At 41.0% G+C, this 16460-nt stretch overlaps 1 protein-coding gene across 12 annotated transcripts in view; it reads right to left on the reverse strand.

The window, feature by feature from the left end:
- The window catches only part of FMNL2 (formin like 2), a 277001-nt gene that overhangs the window by 92378 nt on the left and 168163 nt on the right, over positions 1 to 16460 (reverse strand). For all 12 annotated transcript variants that reach the window (XM_030580437.1, XM_030580433.1, XM_030580445.1 and 9 more), the window contains exons 3-5: positions 11177 to 11257; positions 7842 to 7918; positions 2270 to 2353 (exon numbers count right to left, since the gene is read on the reverse strand). In XM_030580437.1, coding sequence (XP_030436297.1) covers positions 2270 to 2353; positions 7842 to 7918; positions 11177 to 11257 — 242 coding nt within the window. The remainder of the gene's footprint in view (positions 1 to 2269; positions 2354 to 7841; positions 7919 to 11176; positions 11258 to 16460) is intronic.

The raw sequence follows: 16460 nt of genomic DNA on the forward strand, positions 1-16460 counted from the left end.
ATAATTATTTTATGACACTGGACACTGATATTCAAAAACTTAAAGCTTTATAACTGTAAATGCACAAATTCACTACATTCCACGACAAAATACACAAAGCAAATATCCTTACATCAAACTCTAATACGTTCTCAAGCAGCAATTTTACCACTTTGCCTATTTGTAAATGCATATTCTTACTTATGGATTTTTTTTTTGTTGGTTTATGTGCATACAACAAAATCAACACTCATCAACACTTACCGTCAAAAATCAAATCCTTCCAAGCCTAAATATAATGAAGTTAAACACTGTGTGTATGTGAGAACATATCCTCAGTTGTTTAAATTACCTCCATTTCAGTCAATGATTTGCATTGGCCCATAATAATTTTTTCCAACTTTTGCATTGTTTTAATACAGAATAAATAACAATATATTTGGAAGTGTTGTCTAGTGGTAAGGTCAGACAAATGGGAACCAGGGCTCCTTTTTTATTCCTAGTTTTGCCATTGACTCCCTATGTGGTCTTTTAACAGATATTCACTTTCTTGAAATCTACCTATCCATGAAAGTGATCTGATTATACCTACCCAGCTTTACCAGAGTATTGTGAGAATTAGTTAATGTGAGTATCCTATATACTCGATTATAAGCCAACCCCTCACTAAGATGGACAAGTAAAAATGGAAAATTTTTATAATCCATTCATAAGCCGACCCTATAATTCAGGAGTCAGCAAACTTTGGCTCCAAGGCCACCAGGATAAGCCGCTGGGGGGCTAAGATGGTTTGTTTACCTCAAGCGTTCACAGGCACAGAGGTAAATCTAAGTAAACAAAGTTTCCCGGCACCAGCTGCTTACCGTGATGGACTGGGACAGCAACTGGTGGGGACATTTCTGGGGAGGAGAAGCTGGGAGTCAGGGGAGTAACCCCTGTGACCACCCCCCATGTGACCCCACCTCTAGCCGGGACCCCCACACTCTCCCCATCCCATCCTTTCCCACCTTATATGTGGAGGGCCAGGGGCAGGCTAGGCAGCGCGTCTACAAAGTGCTCCAGTGGGTCAGACCGGGCGCCGCAGCCACAGCATGTTCCAGCGGACTGGGCGGCATGGCCACAGCCTGCTCTGGGGGGCGAGGCCAAGTGGCACGGCTGCAGCTTGCCAGCCCTGGAGCTCCCGCTGCTTCAGAGGCTGGGGGGAGAGCGTGGCAAGAAGCAGAGAGATTATGGCCCTGCCTCTTCCCTTCTAGCTCTGCTGGCTGTGCTGCCCTCTTTGCTCCCTCTGTTGTGGGGAGGGCCTGTGTCCCATCTCTTCCTCTGTATACCCGTTCATAAGCCGAACCCCTTCTCTGGTGATTCCCTTTTTTACTAAAAAATAAATCAGCTTATGAATGAGTATATATGGTATTTTGCTTTGAACTTCATAGGAATTATTTTATCATAATACAACATGGCTGAAAATGTAGTCTGGATGTACTTAGTTCAACCTTGCCTATATAAAGTTATTGATTAATATTTAAGAATATAACATCCATTACATGATCTTAAGATATTTGAGGGAAGGAACACAAACAGCGGGATCTAAAAGAAGCTTTTGGAAAGGAAGGCAAAAAATTGACCATTTTTTTTAGGCCAATATCTGGATGTAATGCTAAATTTATTCATTCTTTATTGTACTTTGTCCCACTCAGAGGAGATCAAGCTAAAACAGATATAACTAATCTTTAAAAAAACTGCCCTGACCAGTGGTGGATTAGCCACTGGGTGAACGGGGCCTGTGCCCAGGGCCCCCACTAATTGGGGGCCCCCCAGAAAAATGGGCACCCTGGGTGGGGTTGGGGCATGGTGGGATTGCCCTGCTCTGCCCGCCCAGCACTCCTGCCAGGAAGCAGGGGAAGACCCCTCACCCCGGGAACGTGGTAGGGGGTGTGGGGAAGGCCCGAGGGACTGCAGGCAGAAGAGGTGGGGAGGGACCCCTACTTGCTCTGGCCCATGGCCACACAAACCCCTAATCCGCCTTTGGTTTGGACAGCATAAATATATAAGGAAAGTTTTTTGTTTTCCTTCTCTCTGCAATATACTCTGATCTACCATTTGGGATGTAATTTTGCCATTTGCTCTGGTTCTAAGGAACCTACATAATTTTGTGCCAAGCTACTGCAATGGAAACAATTTTACAGGAATAGCACAGCATCCGACTAGATATTACTCTCTGCCAGTCTATCTATATTGCACTATGTTGTTTTGTTTTGCGAACCCTGATGAACAAAAGCCGTGTTTTACTTACGTGACTGCGTACTGTGCAAATGACAAATATTCCACCAGAACATCCAGGCCTTTGTTTTCTTCATTCAAAAACTCCCTGACCCATCTGTTAGAAAAATCATTAGAGATCAGTGCATTTGATTGTTCACTGCAGGGGCATGTCTGACGAAATTCTTGTTTCAGTCAATCTATAAAAACATCCATTGTGTGAAAAGAAATATATTGAGCAAAAGCTTTTCATTTCTCACTCAAGAAGCAAGGGTTCAAAAATATACTTTTATGTGTGGAAACAAACACCTCCGCAGCACCACAAATAAGAAAACATTCTCTACCATTAATATCTATACCACACACACTTTGCACTGCTCAGAAAAACCTACACAGATATATTGCTGTTCTTTTTCTTTTTAATAAAGAAACCTGGTTCTGGCAAGTGCTGCCCATTTCCCCACAATAATTAAGTTCCTGTTGAAAGGTCCGGTATAATTTGGAGTAGTTAGTAGACACATACCATGACGACACTACCAATGTAGCTGAAGCTTTCTTCCAAACCCACATTCATCTCCTTTCTGGCACAGCAAGCTGCACAAACCACAGAACCAGCCAATACTAGAGCAGCTTTTATGGGCTTCTTGAAATGCAACAGTCATATGAATTGGCTTCATTTTTTCCATATATTGGCATTTAGTGATCTTTCAAGAAGTTATAGGCAACAAAAAAAGCTAAGGAATAATAACATCGAAGATGTACTTCATACCTCTTTAAAAATAAGTTTTCCTTCTCATACTACTATGATCACATTTTTTTAAAAAAAGCTTTAACCTGTTGAAGTAAATTCAAGCCCCTAAAGCAGAGCCGTGCAAAATATTTACAATAAAATCTGAAATCCTGCAAAATCTAACTGGTTATTATTGAAAAAGTGAAAAATTCAGGGCTAGTTTGCCAAGGTTTGAGAATCTGGACCCAGTTTTGAGCAAACACAAGGAGTAGACAATGGGTGGAGATTTGGCTTCATCCCCCATACATCCTCAATACACCAACCAGCATAGCAAAGTATGTATCAGTAGCAGATTATTTACCCCTGGAATAAATTGAGAGCCGAGAGTGAATTATGACACAGAGTTACAATTCCTTCCCTGGTTTGCTCTTGGGGCAGTGCATTTGTGTGATGCCCTTCACTCAGGGGAGACTGTAAATTTACAATCTAGCCTTGAGTTATTCTTTAGGCCTTATGTTTTAGAGCATACTGTTTACGTTGTAGAATAAACATCTTGGTATGTATATTACTCCTGGGGGCATTCTGCACCAAAAGATTTAAAATTCAGCACACAATATTTTAAAATTCTGCACATTTTATTTGTCAAAATAAGACTATAAAATCACGCCAGTTTCAATTATTTTGGTAATTTATTTCAAAATACCTGTCAGCAGGTATGTCTATAACAATACAGACACACAAAAATTCCCTCAGGAGCAGAGAGTTAAAGAAACCCCGCTGACAACCCAGTTCCTGTTTCTCTGCTCTTTCTTTCCTCCTTCCCCACTCCCACCCCACCCAGAGCCCAGCCAGGGGGCCAAACACCCACAACCTCCTCCAGAGCCCAGCTGTGGGCCCCCCTGGCCCAGATACTCGCACCCCTCCACCCAGAGCCCAGAAACAGGGCCCCCCAAGTCCAGATACCCACAGTCCCACCTCCCCCAGCCAAGCCATGGGTGCCTCCCCTAGCCTAGACACCTATCCATGCCCCCCAGAGCTCAGGGATCCAGAGGTAGAAACTCAGGCTTGCATGGAGATTCCTGTGTGCCACCCTCTCCTTCCCTCAGGGCATGCTGGGAATTGCAGTGGCCAGTGGCCCCTAGTGGTGGCTAGCAGCACTGCAGCCCATATCTGTGAGGGAAAGGAAATTCTACGTGCATGTTCTGAATTGCGCAGTGTAGCAGAATTCCCCCAGGAGCAGTATATGATATACATTTTGCCACACATATCTTTCATCCAGTTGACTGAAGGAAAAAATCGTTTTGGAAATTGTACTGATTTTTTAAGACTGTATTATTTACAAAATAAGCCATAATGGTTCCTTTTGGAAATCTGTGATATGTCATAAATTTGTATTTGAGAATGACACAGCCTGGATGCTTTTGGACTCTAGTGGGAAATTATTTATCCTGGGAAAGGGGAGAAACAAAGCAGGAATCAGCAAGGACTCAGGAGATGGAGTGCGCTTAGATGTTTGCCACATATCAAGAGTGTTCAAGTGTTTCAAAATGGTGCTATATATGGATCCAAGATGGAAAACTATTATAAAACACGCGGTTCACACTGTATTGGCATCTATATATTCATTCAAGTACTAAGATGTTGTTACTAAGATTCTTAGTTACACTCGTTTAAATATGGACCAGCTCCACTGAGGACACTTAATTTTCTGCAGTACTTTACTTCTATTAGCATAAAGAGTTCTCTCTTTCACTTCTCCATGGAACCCAGAGTGATTTCATTTTCTCTGCAGCTACTTGGCAGCTCCGAATCCCAAAGTTGTCAGCGGATATGGCTGCATTTCCCACAGATTTATGTTACCTTTTAAAGCAACTTTCAGCCCTTGAGACCCCTCCCAGCACCCATGTTCTATACCTTAAGGAGCTCTTAGCATAGCTATAGTCAGAAACGATTATCTTCCAAAAGAAGTGTCATCATTCAGTCAATAGTCAGGCCATGGCCAGCCAACACTAGCATTAAGAGTCAAACAATCAAAAGTGGCTTTTATAATTCTTCTCTTCCCCTGGGATGATCGGAGTTCACCTCAGAAAAATGGAAGTGTCATTCTGTAAAACAGACTTTCCTTAATGATGCCACTTATTCTACTTTGTCATCCAAGATAAAGTTGTCTTGCTGTGATGATGTGATATGTGTGTAATATCCCAAGAGACTTTGGGATAGTATCAGTGTTCTGATAAACTGCTTAAGGGATTCAGAACAGCCCTGATGAAAACTGAGCACTCCATTAAACTGAGAGAGGTGCCATGCCAACCCCTCACTGCTATTAATTACAACAGAAAGGACACTTCTCTCAACTCCCATCCCAAATTGTTTACAATTAACCATAAAAAACTATGCAAAAACAAACAAACTATTTTATCCAGGCAGAAAATAAGACTTGCTACACTTCTCCCACCACAGAGGTAGGGCCTCATACTTCACCAAAACACCAAAAGGCTGTCGCTCCCGGCAGTGCTGATGTCTGGATTCAATTCTATGAACAACCACATGGAAACAACTCCTTCACATTTTCAAATCTTGTAAGAAGGAACATGTCAAGAATTTCCACACAAAACAATAGGCTATGCATTGTGATACTCCTTGTCTCTTACAGTATGCCAGAGAAGCACAAAAGATTAATATATATTAATTTCCAATAGCACCCATAATATGCTCAAAACCTAGTGACCCCAAAAGACCCCAAAGAAGCTTACAATCTTGTACAGGGGGGAAAGAGGAAACTGTCACCTTTAGAAACTGTCACCTTTACTAAAATAAGTAACCCACCCAAGGCTGACTTTATGAGATAAAGAGGTTCTTTAGAAGGATTTTCTTCTAAAGAACCTTTTTATCCCATAAAGTCAGCCTTGGGTGGGTTACTTATTTTGCACTGTGTGGCAATAGCCACACATCACCACTCTGATGTTATAAAAAAACTGCACACATTTTAGCCATAGTCAGCCATGGACTTTAATGGGAGTTGAAAGGCTAACTCTGGTGCAAGTCTCCAAAAATTCAAGAGTGAGCTGATGTGCTGAAAACCTCCACTGAAAATTCCATGGAAAAAAAATTGTCCACAACATTTTGTAGCTTGTACTTTAGCTGCTGACAAACTACTACGATTGCTTACAGATTACATTGGCTTACTCTGGCAGATTCATCCTGAAACTTTGCAACCCTGCCAACATGGTATTAGAAATTATGGTCTTACTTCAGTATTTGATGGTCAATTTCACTTCATTTCTGCAATGTTTCAGAAAGTCTTTTGACATTTTGTGGAAATCCCGGACATGCACTGTCCTACTGTATTTCATCACAGCTGGTTGCCAACTGCAGTTTTGGCTCTTAAGGAGTGGAATCTTGATTTTAATCCACCATAACCTGAGGCTGTTGCTTGCTCCCATATTTAGTCTCTGGGATTTAGCAGCACACCACAACATACCATGGAACAGACATACAGCTCTCATGTAGCTAAGCCAACAACTATTGCCAGGCCCATGTAAGGAAAGAGGCCCATTGGAAAGACATCACAAAGACAGTGCTCACAATGTTTACTGAAACTACTGCCATCACCCCAGGACAGAGGTTCCTCAAACAGATTAGTACCAGCTCTTTGTCGCATCAGCCTAACTAATCTTTAGTGAACAAACACCTCAACATTTATTTTTAAAATATTGAGTGATTTCCCACTGTCCAAGACTTAGCTGGCAGTTCAAGGACTCCCTGACAGTGCTGTAGGTGCAGAAATTCTGTCCGCGCAGACAGTTCAATGTCTATTTTACTCTGTCTGCCTGATCTCCTGGTAATGTACATCGTTTATAAGTATGAAGCGGCTGTGACATTGTTATGAGGCAAAGGGACTTACAGAAATAATATGTGGAGTGCAACCAGCTTTTAGGGCCACTAGCTTTATCAAATCCAGAGTTAAAATCAGTTACTTTCTAGGACCTCTGTGCCAAAGAAGCTAGCAGACAGAGTTTTCTGTTGAAGTAAACCCGGTGTGATTAAGAAAACAGCTGTTCTTTTGCATCAGTCAATCTGATAACAACTATTCCTTTCCTTGTTTCATCAAGATATAATTGCCAAGTGCAGAAATCTTCCGAAGGAGCCTATTTTAGGTGCACATATACTGGAACAATTTAACAAACTTTAAAGAAATCGTATTTTGGTCTGACATGCTAATACTGAATAATGCTTCTACTCCATCAGTTTCAGAGTCTGGTTCTGAGTATAGGTTGGCAAAGTTGATATGAATAAGCATTTGAAATGACACATGGAATTAAAAAAGTGTATTCTCCAAAATTCATTTTCCTATTAATGTTTGAAGAAACATTTGTGCTTGTGAAAGTAAAACACTGATATCATTAGCTAGCAGTAAGGCATTATGCAAACATGGCATGTGGAAGTTTCAAAAACATCTCATTGCTCCTCTGCAAAACTATTACTATTCCAGACCTGAGGTTTCTTGAGCAGAAGCTATAAATCAGGGGGCGGGATGTGGTGGGGAAATGGCTGACTAAACTGCAGACCCTATCAGTCTCATTTCTCTTCTGATTTACCACAGGGCCTGATACAGCTCTTAAAGAAATCAATGGCAGTTTTCCCACTGACCTCAAAGGCAATTGGATTGGGCCCAAAGTGAGCAGATTAAAAGTGAGCCTTCAAGGATGACCAGCTAACATGTTAATGTACTGCACAGCCCAAATCCCAGCCTTCTAATCTTTAGTGACTGATACATTAGGACATCTCATTCCTTAAAGAGCACGGAGATATTTGCCCAAAGCTAGCAGTCAGTAGACATAAAGACCCAAATCATGGGATTATTAATAGCTCTTACCCAATATGATTTGTTCTTAAAGAAATTTCCAGTTCTCGTAGTACTTGCGTAGATTCTTGGACTCGTCTTCTGAATTTCTGTAATTCAGTTGGAGGAAAAAATACTTAAGAAACATATTTGGACGCATATGATGCTATTAAAAATGCCAAAATCCCATAGGAGACAGAATGTGTTAAATATTAAGATATAGTGAGAACATTTCCAAATCCTAAGAAATGAAAGTCTGTTAATCAGACTAGCAACTAAAAGACACTCGGAAAGATAACTCCTGCTTTCAATTAGTAGTTTCAGCATTTGAAAGTGTGGAAGGGAAAAGGAGAAAATGCTGTAAAGGTATATATATTTCTTTACAATACAATTTCCATTTTAGCACCAAATATTTCACAGACAGTTCCAGCAGAGGGACCTGATTTTAAGCAATGGCCAATAATTTTGCACCTGCAATCTTGTCTCCACAACACAAGAGCTGTTGGCATTTAAATCTAACTACCTGATTTGTAAGTGCAAACAAATAACCAGATATCTCAGAACTACCATCTGTGTGCTGTGATTATTTGTAGGTGCAAAATTAGAGGCTGGAATGAGGCTCAGATCAAATGCAAATATCAGTGAACTACTGGGTTGCAATACAGTACAGAACACTCTAATAATCTTGCTTTATTTTGAATATCTCCCATCAGTGTAGTTCCACCAGTGGCAACAAGAGCGGGAATGCATGAACCCAAGAAATTCAGAGTTCAAGCCACTCTAGCCTTAGTCTAATGTTGCAGTGGTGATGGGAAAGCTGGGACGGGGGAGAGACAGAGGTGGGAAGAATGTTCCACAACTGCCTCTTGCATGATCATTATCCTCCAACAGTGTTGCTGTTTGCAACCTGGAGCAGGGAAAATTAAATGTTCTGTAATTTATAAGAAGCCACCAGACTGTGATTTGTTTAGCAATATATAATTTAAACATGACTAACCTAAGTGTCTCAAAATGCAACTTACATGGAAAAATAGCTATTTTTCCAAGAGGAGACTTTGCATACCCAGCTACAACCCCAAATGAATATTATACAGCAGTGTTTGGAACTACCTCCTCCTGACCATACAAGCATTTACGATCGAAAATGCTGACACAACCTTAATTACAGCAATAATTATGGTAATATGAATAGTCCCCCAACCATTAGTCCAGGGAGCCCAATTGTAAATCTTTCCCCTTTGCAGTCTGGACTGACTAGTTATATAAAATAAAACAAAAGAGAGAAACTTGATTAAGTTATTTTTAGGTAACACTGATTTTGTCATAATGGCAAAATTGACACTAGGACAATTGCACTAGGACAAAAAAGGTTTTAATGTACCCATGGACTGGCCACAGAGCAAACTAAACACTACATGAATCTGAAAAATCCTCCAGGAAAAAACAAAGCCCCTGTTTATCATTTGGTTTATTTTTGTTTCCTTTCTCGTTTTACTATAATCAGCTGCAGACAAATTTAAAGTCAAGAATGGCATTTCCTTCTCGTCATTTCCCACAACAAGGGAGGCATTATGTCAGAATATACTTTTATTGCAGCCTTGAAGACATGAGCTAATGAAGGCCAACAGGAAAAAATGATACCTAGTGTATGCCCCATTGTATTTCTTCAATAACATAGTATGTGGTTGGTCCTGGACTTGGAGCATTGTGGCAGGATATGTATTTTACCACAAGACACCAATTAAGCTAATTGTGTTGCAACACAAAGCAGTGATTGTTTAAGCTGGAAGAAGGAGAACCAGTCATTGATAGGAGCTCTGCTCTGGTTACCTTCTTTTTTAAAGAAAGAAAAAAGCTGTTAAAAAACATCAGCACATAATATGAGCAAATAGCTGAGGTAAATAAATACCAGTGATTTAAAACGTATTTGAAAGCAAATGGGATGAGGCTCCTTGTGAATGTACTACCATCTTCAAAACCTCAGAGACAAACTCTTTTTATCCACAGGATAGCCAGGACAACAGCTATGCCAACTTCCCCAACTGAGTTGCCAATGTGCCTCCATCTTGACCCCAGAAAGATCACGATAGGACTAAGTAACAGTGTTCACCTAAAACACTCCTTCTGTTAGTAGGAATACAGGACCTCTGCTGACAAACTGAGGCAGGTGGTTCATTACCCTACCCAGCTGTAAAGGAGGTGGGAACAGTTCTCTGAAAAAAGAGGATCAAGGGCTGATCGTTGGTGGGCTGTTTTAGGCAAACACTGGTAGTCCATCTCAAACACAGGGCTGGTCTACACATAAAACTTCACATCCCTGAGAGATGCAGGTAAGTCAACCTATGCCTAGGTGTAGATACCACTAGATCGATGGAAGAATTCTTCTGACAACCTAGCTATTCGAGGAGGTGGAGAAAGTAAAATGACAGAAAAACCCCTTCTGTCACTGTAGCAAGCATCCACATGACAGCAGCGTAACTGCAGCACTCCTGCTATGCCACTGTAGCGTTAATAGCGTAGACATATCCATCTAGGTCTCGAGTTCATTTCAGGTCTGCTGTTTACCCTCCATTCCCATTCACCTCTTGACCTCTTTGATGAGATTGTCAAGAAAGGGTCAACTAGTGCCAAAGGTGGTAGTTTTTGTTATGCAGACGAACAGCCACTAGAACTGCACTGAGAACACAACATTCCTTTCACATAGCTGAGAAAAGAGCTATCAGATGGTAACAGCTTTCATTTTCCACCAGCAATGGCTGGAATTGAAGTAGGAACCATGAGGTACAAGGTTCTGTAATCCATTAATAATCTGGGCTATTTGCTGCATCCACAAGTCATTAAATCCATCTTTCCTTATGCCAAATGTTTTTTTTATTTTTAACACCCATTTAGTTCTCTGCCTACTGAACTGTGAAAACTACAATGCTCTAACAATTTCTCTTTGATTCTGTCTGTTTTGTTAGGACTGGAATCTGGGAGACTTTTCTAAGCTTGGTCTACACCTAAAACTTAGGCCGACATGGCTACATCACTCACGGCCATGAAAAATATCATGCCCTATACAACATAATTAGGTCGACCTAACCCACACTGCAGACACAGCCAGGTCAATTTTTCCGTGGCCCTAACTACCACCTGTTAGTGAGGTGGATTGCCTATATCAGTGGAAAAACCCATTCCAACAACGTAAGAAGTGTCTGCACTACAGCAGCACAGCTACGATGGCATAGCTGTGCCGCTGTAGTAGAGACATGGACTTCAAGATTTTTACAAGGCCTTTCACACACAGGGAGGAACTCAAATCAAGGATAATTCTGCCTATTAGTGCAGAAGTGAGAGCATACTAAAGGACACAGAATACTTCTTACCTTCCTGGTTACTGCTGGATCGAGATAGCCCTTTAATTTCTGGATATATGTATGTGGAGGATTCTTCACTTGAAATCTTTCCTGCAGAGAGCACATAATCATCAGACATTCAAGCAGTGACTCACTGTATATTATATATTATGAATTTCAGCTGCATATATCTGAAACTGTAAGATAATCCTCACTTGCCTGAAAGCTCTGGAAGAATTAAGTATAAGAGAGATGGTTGTATAGGTTTGTTTAAAAGATGTCACCACACGGGCTGGCACACATTTTACAATTTGGAATAACATTAAAAACATAATGGACAGGCCAAGATGGTTGCCTTTATGGAATAACCCACATTTTTACAGTTATTCGTATTTCAAGAAACGGGAAATGGGGGTTGTTAACTTTATAGGTGATTTTTTAAAATTATAAATTAGTTTGCAAGTTCTTCCGGGCAGGGACCACATCTTTGTGTGTGTTTACAAAAGGCCTATCAAAAGGGGGAGCAGGAGAGGAGCAGTAACTGTAACAGTGACACTTCTCATACCACAATCTGTTTAGATGTCCTAAACTGACTGAAACTAAAACCATACAAAATACCACCCATAGGCAAACATTCTCCTGTCATAGGGTATAGATCATTCACAAAACTATAGGGGGAAGAGGCTGAAGTAGCGAGTACCTGAAAAAAGTTAGACACAGTATTTGCCTAATATTGACTCCTTTTAAAAAGGCTTTTGAGAGGATGTCCAGCTAAAGTTAACAGCCCTCATAGTTGTCAAGAGTATTCTGGAGACTCACTACTCACATACTTTCAGTCTGATGCTGGCATCTTTGCACAGGATCATTGGTGTTTACACTAACTGTAAAGTACATGTAAGTGTGATGAGCACAAATCAAAGGGCTACCAGGGTACAGCACTGGTGGGCTCTATTACTTGGGATTTTTTATACTTCTTACACTTCCCCTACTCCTACCCTGGACCTCTCTTGCATTTTCTGCACTGTCTTGGACATTTGGAAGAACCTTTTTATCTGCGCCCATGAGAAATTTTACTTTCACTCCTTAGAATGCAAGTGCTCTTATTCTCCTTGAGAAATCAGTTTTTTCAGTAGAATTTATTTTACAGCGTGTATGTGAATGAGTGTGTGCATCTTCACTGAGCAAAGAGCTGGGTAATAACACAAAATCATGACCCGAGGAGGGAGGAAGGAAGCAGATTAATTGTGATTATGTCCTATCAGTTCTTTTCCTTAATTTCCAGTAGAATGAAGGACAGCTTTAGATTCCAGCTTTAGTATTTAATATGGGCAAGAACCATGACTATATCTTGTAACCCTGTTGGCTTTCTTACCTCCTGTGGACTGAAAAATGATTTTTAAAAGTTTTCCTTTCATTTTCAGACTGATTACATAATTACACAGTGTTGTAATGTCTACAGGACTTTACAATGCTTACACATAATATTGAAGTATTTGTTTATCCTACATCAATATGCATTAAATCCACAATGTCCATAATACCACATGCTACTTTCTATGTCAACACAAATCCTGCACACTAATATGTTTACCACACATAGGAACTAACTTTTTCTACTACTATCTGCCAACACTGTTTGAATGTTGAATGTATTGATAACTGAGGAGAGTTCTGCTTGAAGAGAGCTGAAAGCTCCGTCGTTTTCCTTAAAACAATGATTCACAATCACATCAGACTTTTCATTTCTATTTATTCCCTTCTGGTTTATAGTCCAAACCATCTGTCTGTCCTCTTGATATCAATTACTAGATTATCTAGCTTTTACATAGGTACAATATTTCCATCCCCATTATCAGGTCAGCTCTGTGAATTTCTATTTTATATTGATATTATTCCACTGAAAAGATCAGCTATGATTACAACTGTCATAGGTTTGGTAGCTAAAGCCCACCTAAAAGCTGAAAGAACTGCGCAGGGCCTGGATCAGCTATGCAATAATTACACGTCCTCTAACACCTGATTCAGCCTCTGTCCCAGCACGACTAAGAGATGGAGAGCCAACAGATATAACTCTCCATTGAAAATTCCATTTCTCCATTACAATTGTATAAACTCTCATTAAGGGCCTGACTGAACCTCCCAGCACAGGACCACAGAGAGGGAAGCTACGGAATGTTTTATGGCTCAGGAAGACTCAATGCCTTCTACTTGTTCACTGAAGTGCAAGTGGAGCATGCTCCCTGAACCATCTCTTGGGAGAATAGCCAACTGGTTAAATGTGCCCTACAGTGTGGAAGGGGACTTAGGCTTTCCTCTGCCTGTACATGACTCGTGAGCCAGTGACTTGTGCCCCAGGGTGTGCTAGCAGGAAGCAGTGTCTTAACCAGGAATTGCAACGGCACCAGGCCTATCTCTAGGGGACTACAAAGGGTATGCCTCCACTGCAATTAAAAACCCACAGCTGGCCCATGCCAGCTAACTCGGGCTCAGGGGTCTCGGGCTGAGGGGCTGTTTAACTGTGGTGTAGACATTCAAGGCTTGGGCTGGAGCCCGGACCCTGGGACTCTGGGACCCAGAGCTCGGGCGCCAGCCCAAACCCCAATGTCTACACCGCAATTTTTAGCTCTGCAGCCTAAGCTCTCCGAGCCTGAGTAAGCTAACCCAGACCAGCCATGGACGTACCACAGGGCTTTCATCCCCATGCAGATGTACCTAAAGATGGTTCTCTGAGACATTCCTGGCTAGAGCACTTGTGCAAGAGGGAGGCACAACAGGGGAACTCCAACAGTGGATCAGACCAGTGGTCCCTCCAGTCCAGTTGCATATCTCTGGCCAGCCAGGTCCAAATGTTAGGTGCAAAAACGAAGGTATAAAAAATCTTGCAGTGGACATTTGTTCCCTTCCTCTCCTCTGTAGCTGATTCTAATGAGAGAGTACATATTTTTGTTAGCAGAAGTTGTAAGCCACTTCATTCTTAAGTTCCTGCAGAAGTTTTGAGTATATACCACTCACTCCTAATAACTTGTTGCTCTCTAATATAATCAGGTCCCACCAGCACTTTCTCTTTTAACATCTCAATCACAGACAGTCCTCATCTTTATTACTCAAAAAGAGTAGGAGCCCAAAGCCTGGTCTGCACTAGAAAAGGTTTGCCTATGTAGCTATTGTTGTCAAACCTATTAGTGTAGATGCAGTAGTAGCAAAAAGTGCTCTTGCTGGTATACTGTATGCCAGTTCTCTGAGCACAATGGGCTATATGGCAAAGTAGTTTTATGCTAGTATAACTGCATCTACAATAGAGCTTTTGTTGATATAGAAATGCCATGAACAAAATCACACACCCAACATTACTATACTGGCACTAGGCCTGGCCTAATTCTCTGCTGGTGTAACTCCATTAATTTCAATTCCATTGACTTCAATGGGGCTATGTCAGCAGAGAATTTAACCATAGATCTGAAAGAAAGTCTCTCCTGAAGATATTGAACTGAATTAGAGCCGAATTCCTATCACTTAAAGATTGAATTATAATCTTTTCTTGAATCAACTCCTGTGTATTATACTTGAGTAAGATGAAAATAGCCTCTCTTCATGTGTGATTTAGAACCACCTGTCCAAGAAGCAATCCGAACCTTGTCCCACTGTTACATTTGACCATTTTGTTCGTGGGTAGATGAAGTCACTCATTATCACTGGTTTATTAGACTTAATTGCCTCTTTGATCTCCTTCAATATTATTGTTTTCCTGTTCTGGAAGCTAGTAGTCAAACGCTGCTTTATAGTTTCATTTTTATGCACTGGATTTTGTATCAGTATAAATCTACTATATGGGCTTTCCCGCACAGACTGTTTATTTTCTGTTAGATTCTGTGGAATCTGTTAAGCGTAGTGCATGTTTTAATCTATCCTTCCTGTATAGTTACTATAGCCAGGTTCAGAGTATTGATTTATCATTCCACCATGCTTCAGAAATGTCTATTATGTCATTCCTCTATTCCTATTATGTAGAATGTTTCCCTATAGGTCATCAATTATTGCTTTGGAGTTCTCATGTTGGTTTATGAACTTTTATTATAGTTGAGTCGTAGCCCTGTTTTCATTTATTTAACTTCCTAATCTAACACACTTTTACTTGCCTGGAATTTACTTCTGTGATCTCAACCTATCCATCCTCCAGTTCAGCTCTAACACAGAGTAATATCTATGTTTGGCAAAAACTCCTAGCAGATGGCTGTTCAACTTGAGGGCTCCTCAGCACCTGTCAGTTTTCTCCCAGCTCTTTGTTTAATCACTTCCTCCAAAGGAAGGCTATTCCTTAAAATATCTAGCTCAGATTTTAATATCTGAGCTAGAAACTGGCTTTTGCTTCACTTAAACTACAGTTCAACTCTTCCATATAGACTCTCTCTTCTCTCAAAAGTTCCCCAGGCCAGTAGACTGAAACAATCTAGCCCTAAGTCTCTGTGCTCATTTTCAAGGATAGTTTTGAGTTATAACTGCATTTAGTCTAGTGGGTTTTTACTGTTTTATAGGTTATGGGCTGGACAGTGACTTCCCCTCTATGGTACACAAGGAGGAAACAGGGCTCTCCTTAGTGGGCACCTGCACAAGGGACTGTCAAATTATTTGATCCTTGTGCTCTGGCACACAAAGTTAGGATTGTCTAGCTGGTTTGATAAGGTAAAGATACAGGAAGGCTGCTCAGAGCAGGAGAAGCTGCAGAAGGGAAGGCTCTTGTACCCATGGGGAAAGATTGTGCGAAAAAGCAGAAAGGTGGCCAGTATTAAATGAGCAGAAGGAGCTGAGAGAGACAAGACATGGAAGAATTGAAAAGAAAAGAACAATTTTCATTTGATTCCAGTATGATTATTTATTATTATTATTTCTCAAAGACTTCAGTTTTAGAAGAAACCGTCATGATCATCTAGTCTGACCTCCCCTCACATTGGCCACAGAACCTCACCCACCCACTCCTATAATAGGCCCATAACTCTGGCTGCGTTACTGAAGTCCTCACATTTTTATTTAATGACTTCAAGTTACAGAGACTCCACCATTTACTCCAGTTCAAACCAGCATGCAATCCATGCCCCACACTGCAGAGGAAAGCAAAAAAACCCCAGGGACTCTGCCAATCTGACCTGGGGGAAAATTCTTTCCCAATCACAAATACGATGATCAGTTAGACCAGTGTCAGACTTTTGGACTGGTGACCACTTTCACATACCAAGCCTCTGGGTGAGACCCCACTTATAAATGAAAAAACACTTTTTAATATATTTAACACTATTATAAATGCTGGAGGCAAAGTGGG

This window comes from Gopherus evgoodei, chromosome 11 (assembly GCF_007399415.2).
Source record: "Gopherus evgoodei ecotype Sinaloan lineage chromosome 11, rGopEvg1_v1.p, whole genome shotgun sequence".
In the NCBI taxonomy this organism is placed as follows: Eukaryota; Metazoa; Chordata; order Testudines; family Testudinidae; genus Gopherus; species Gopherus evgoodei.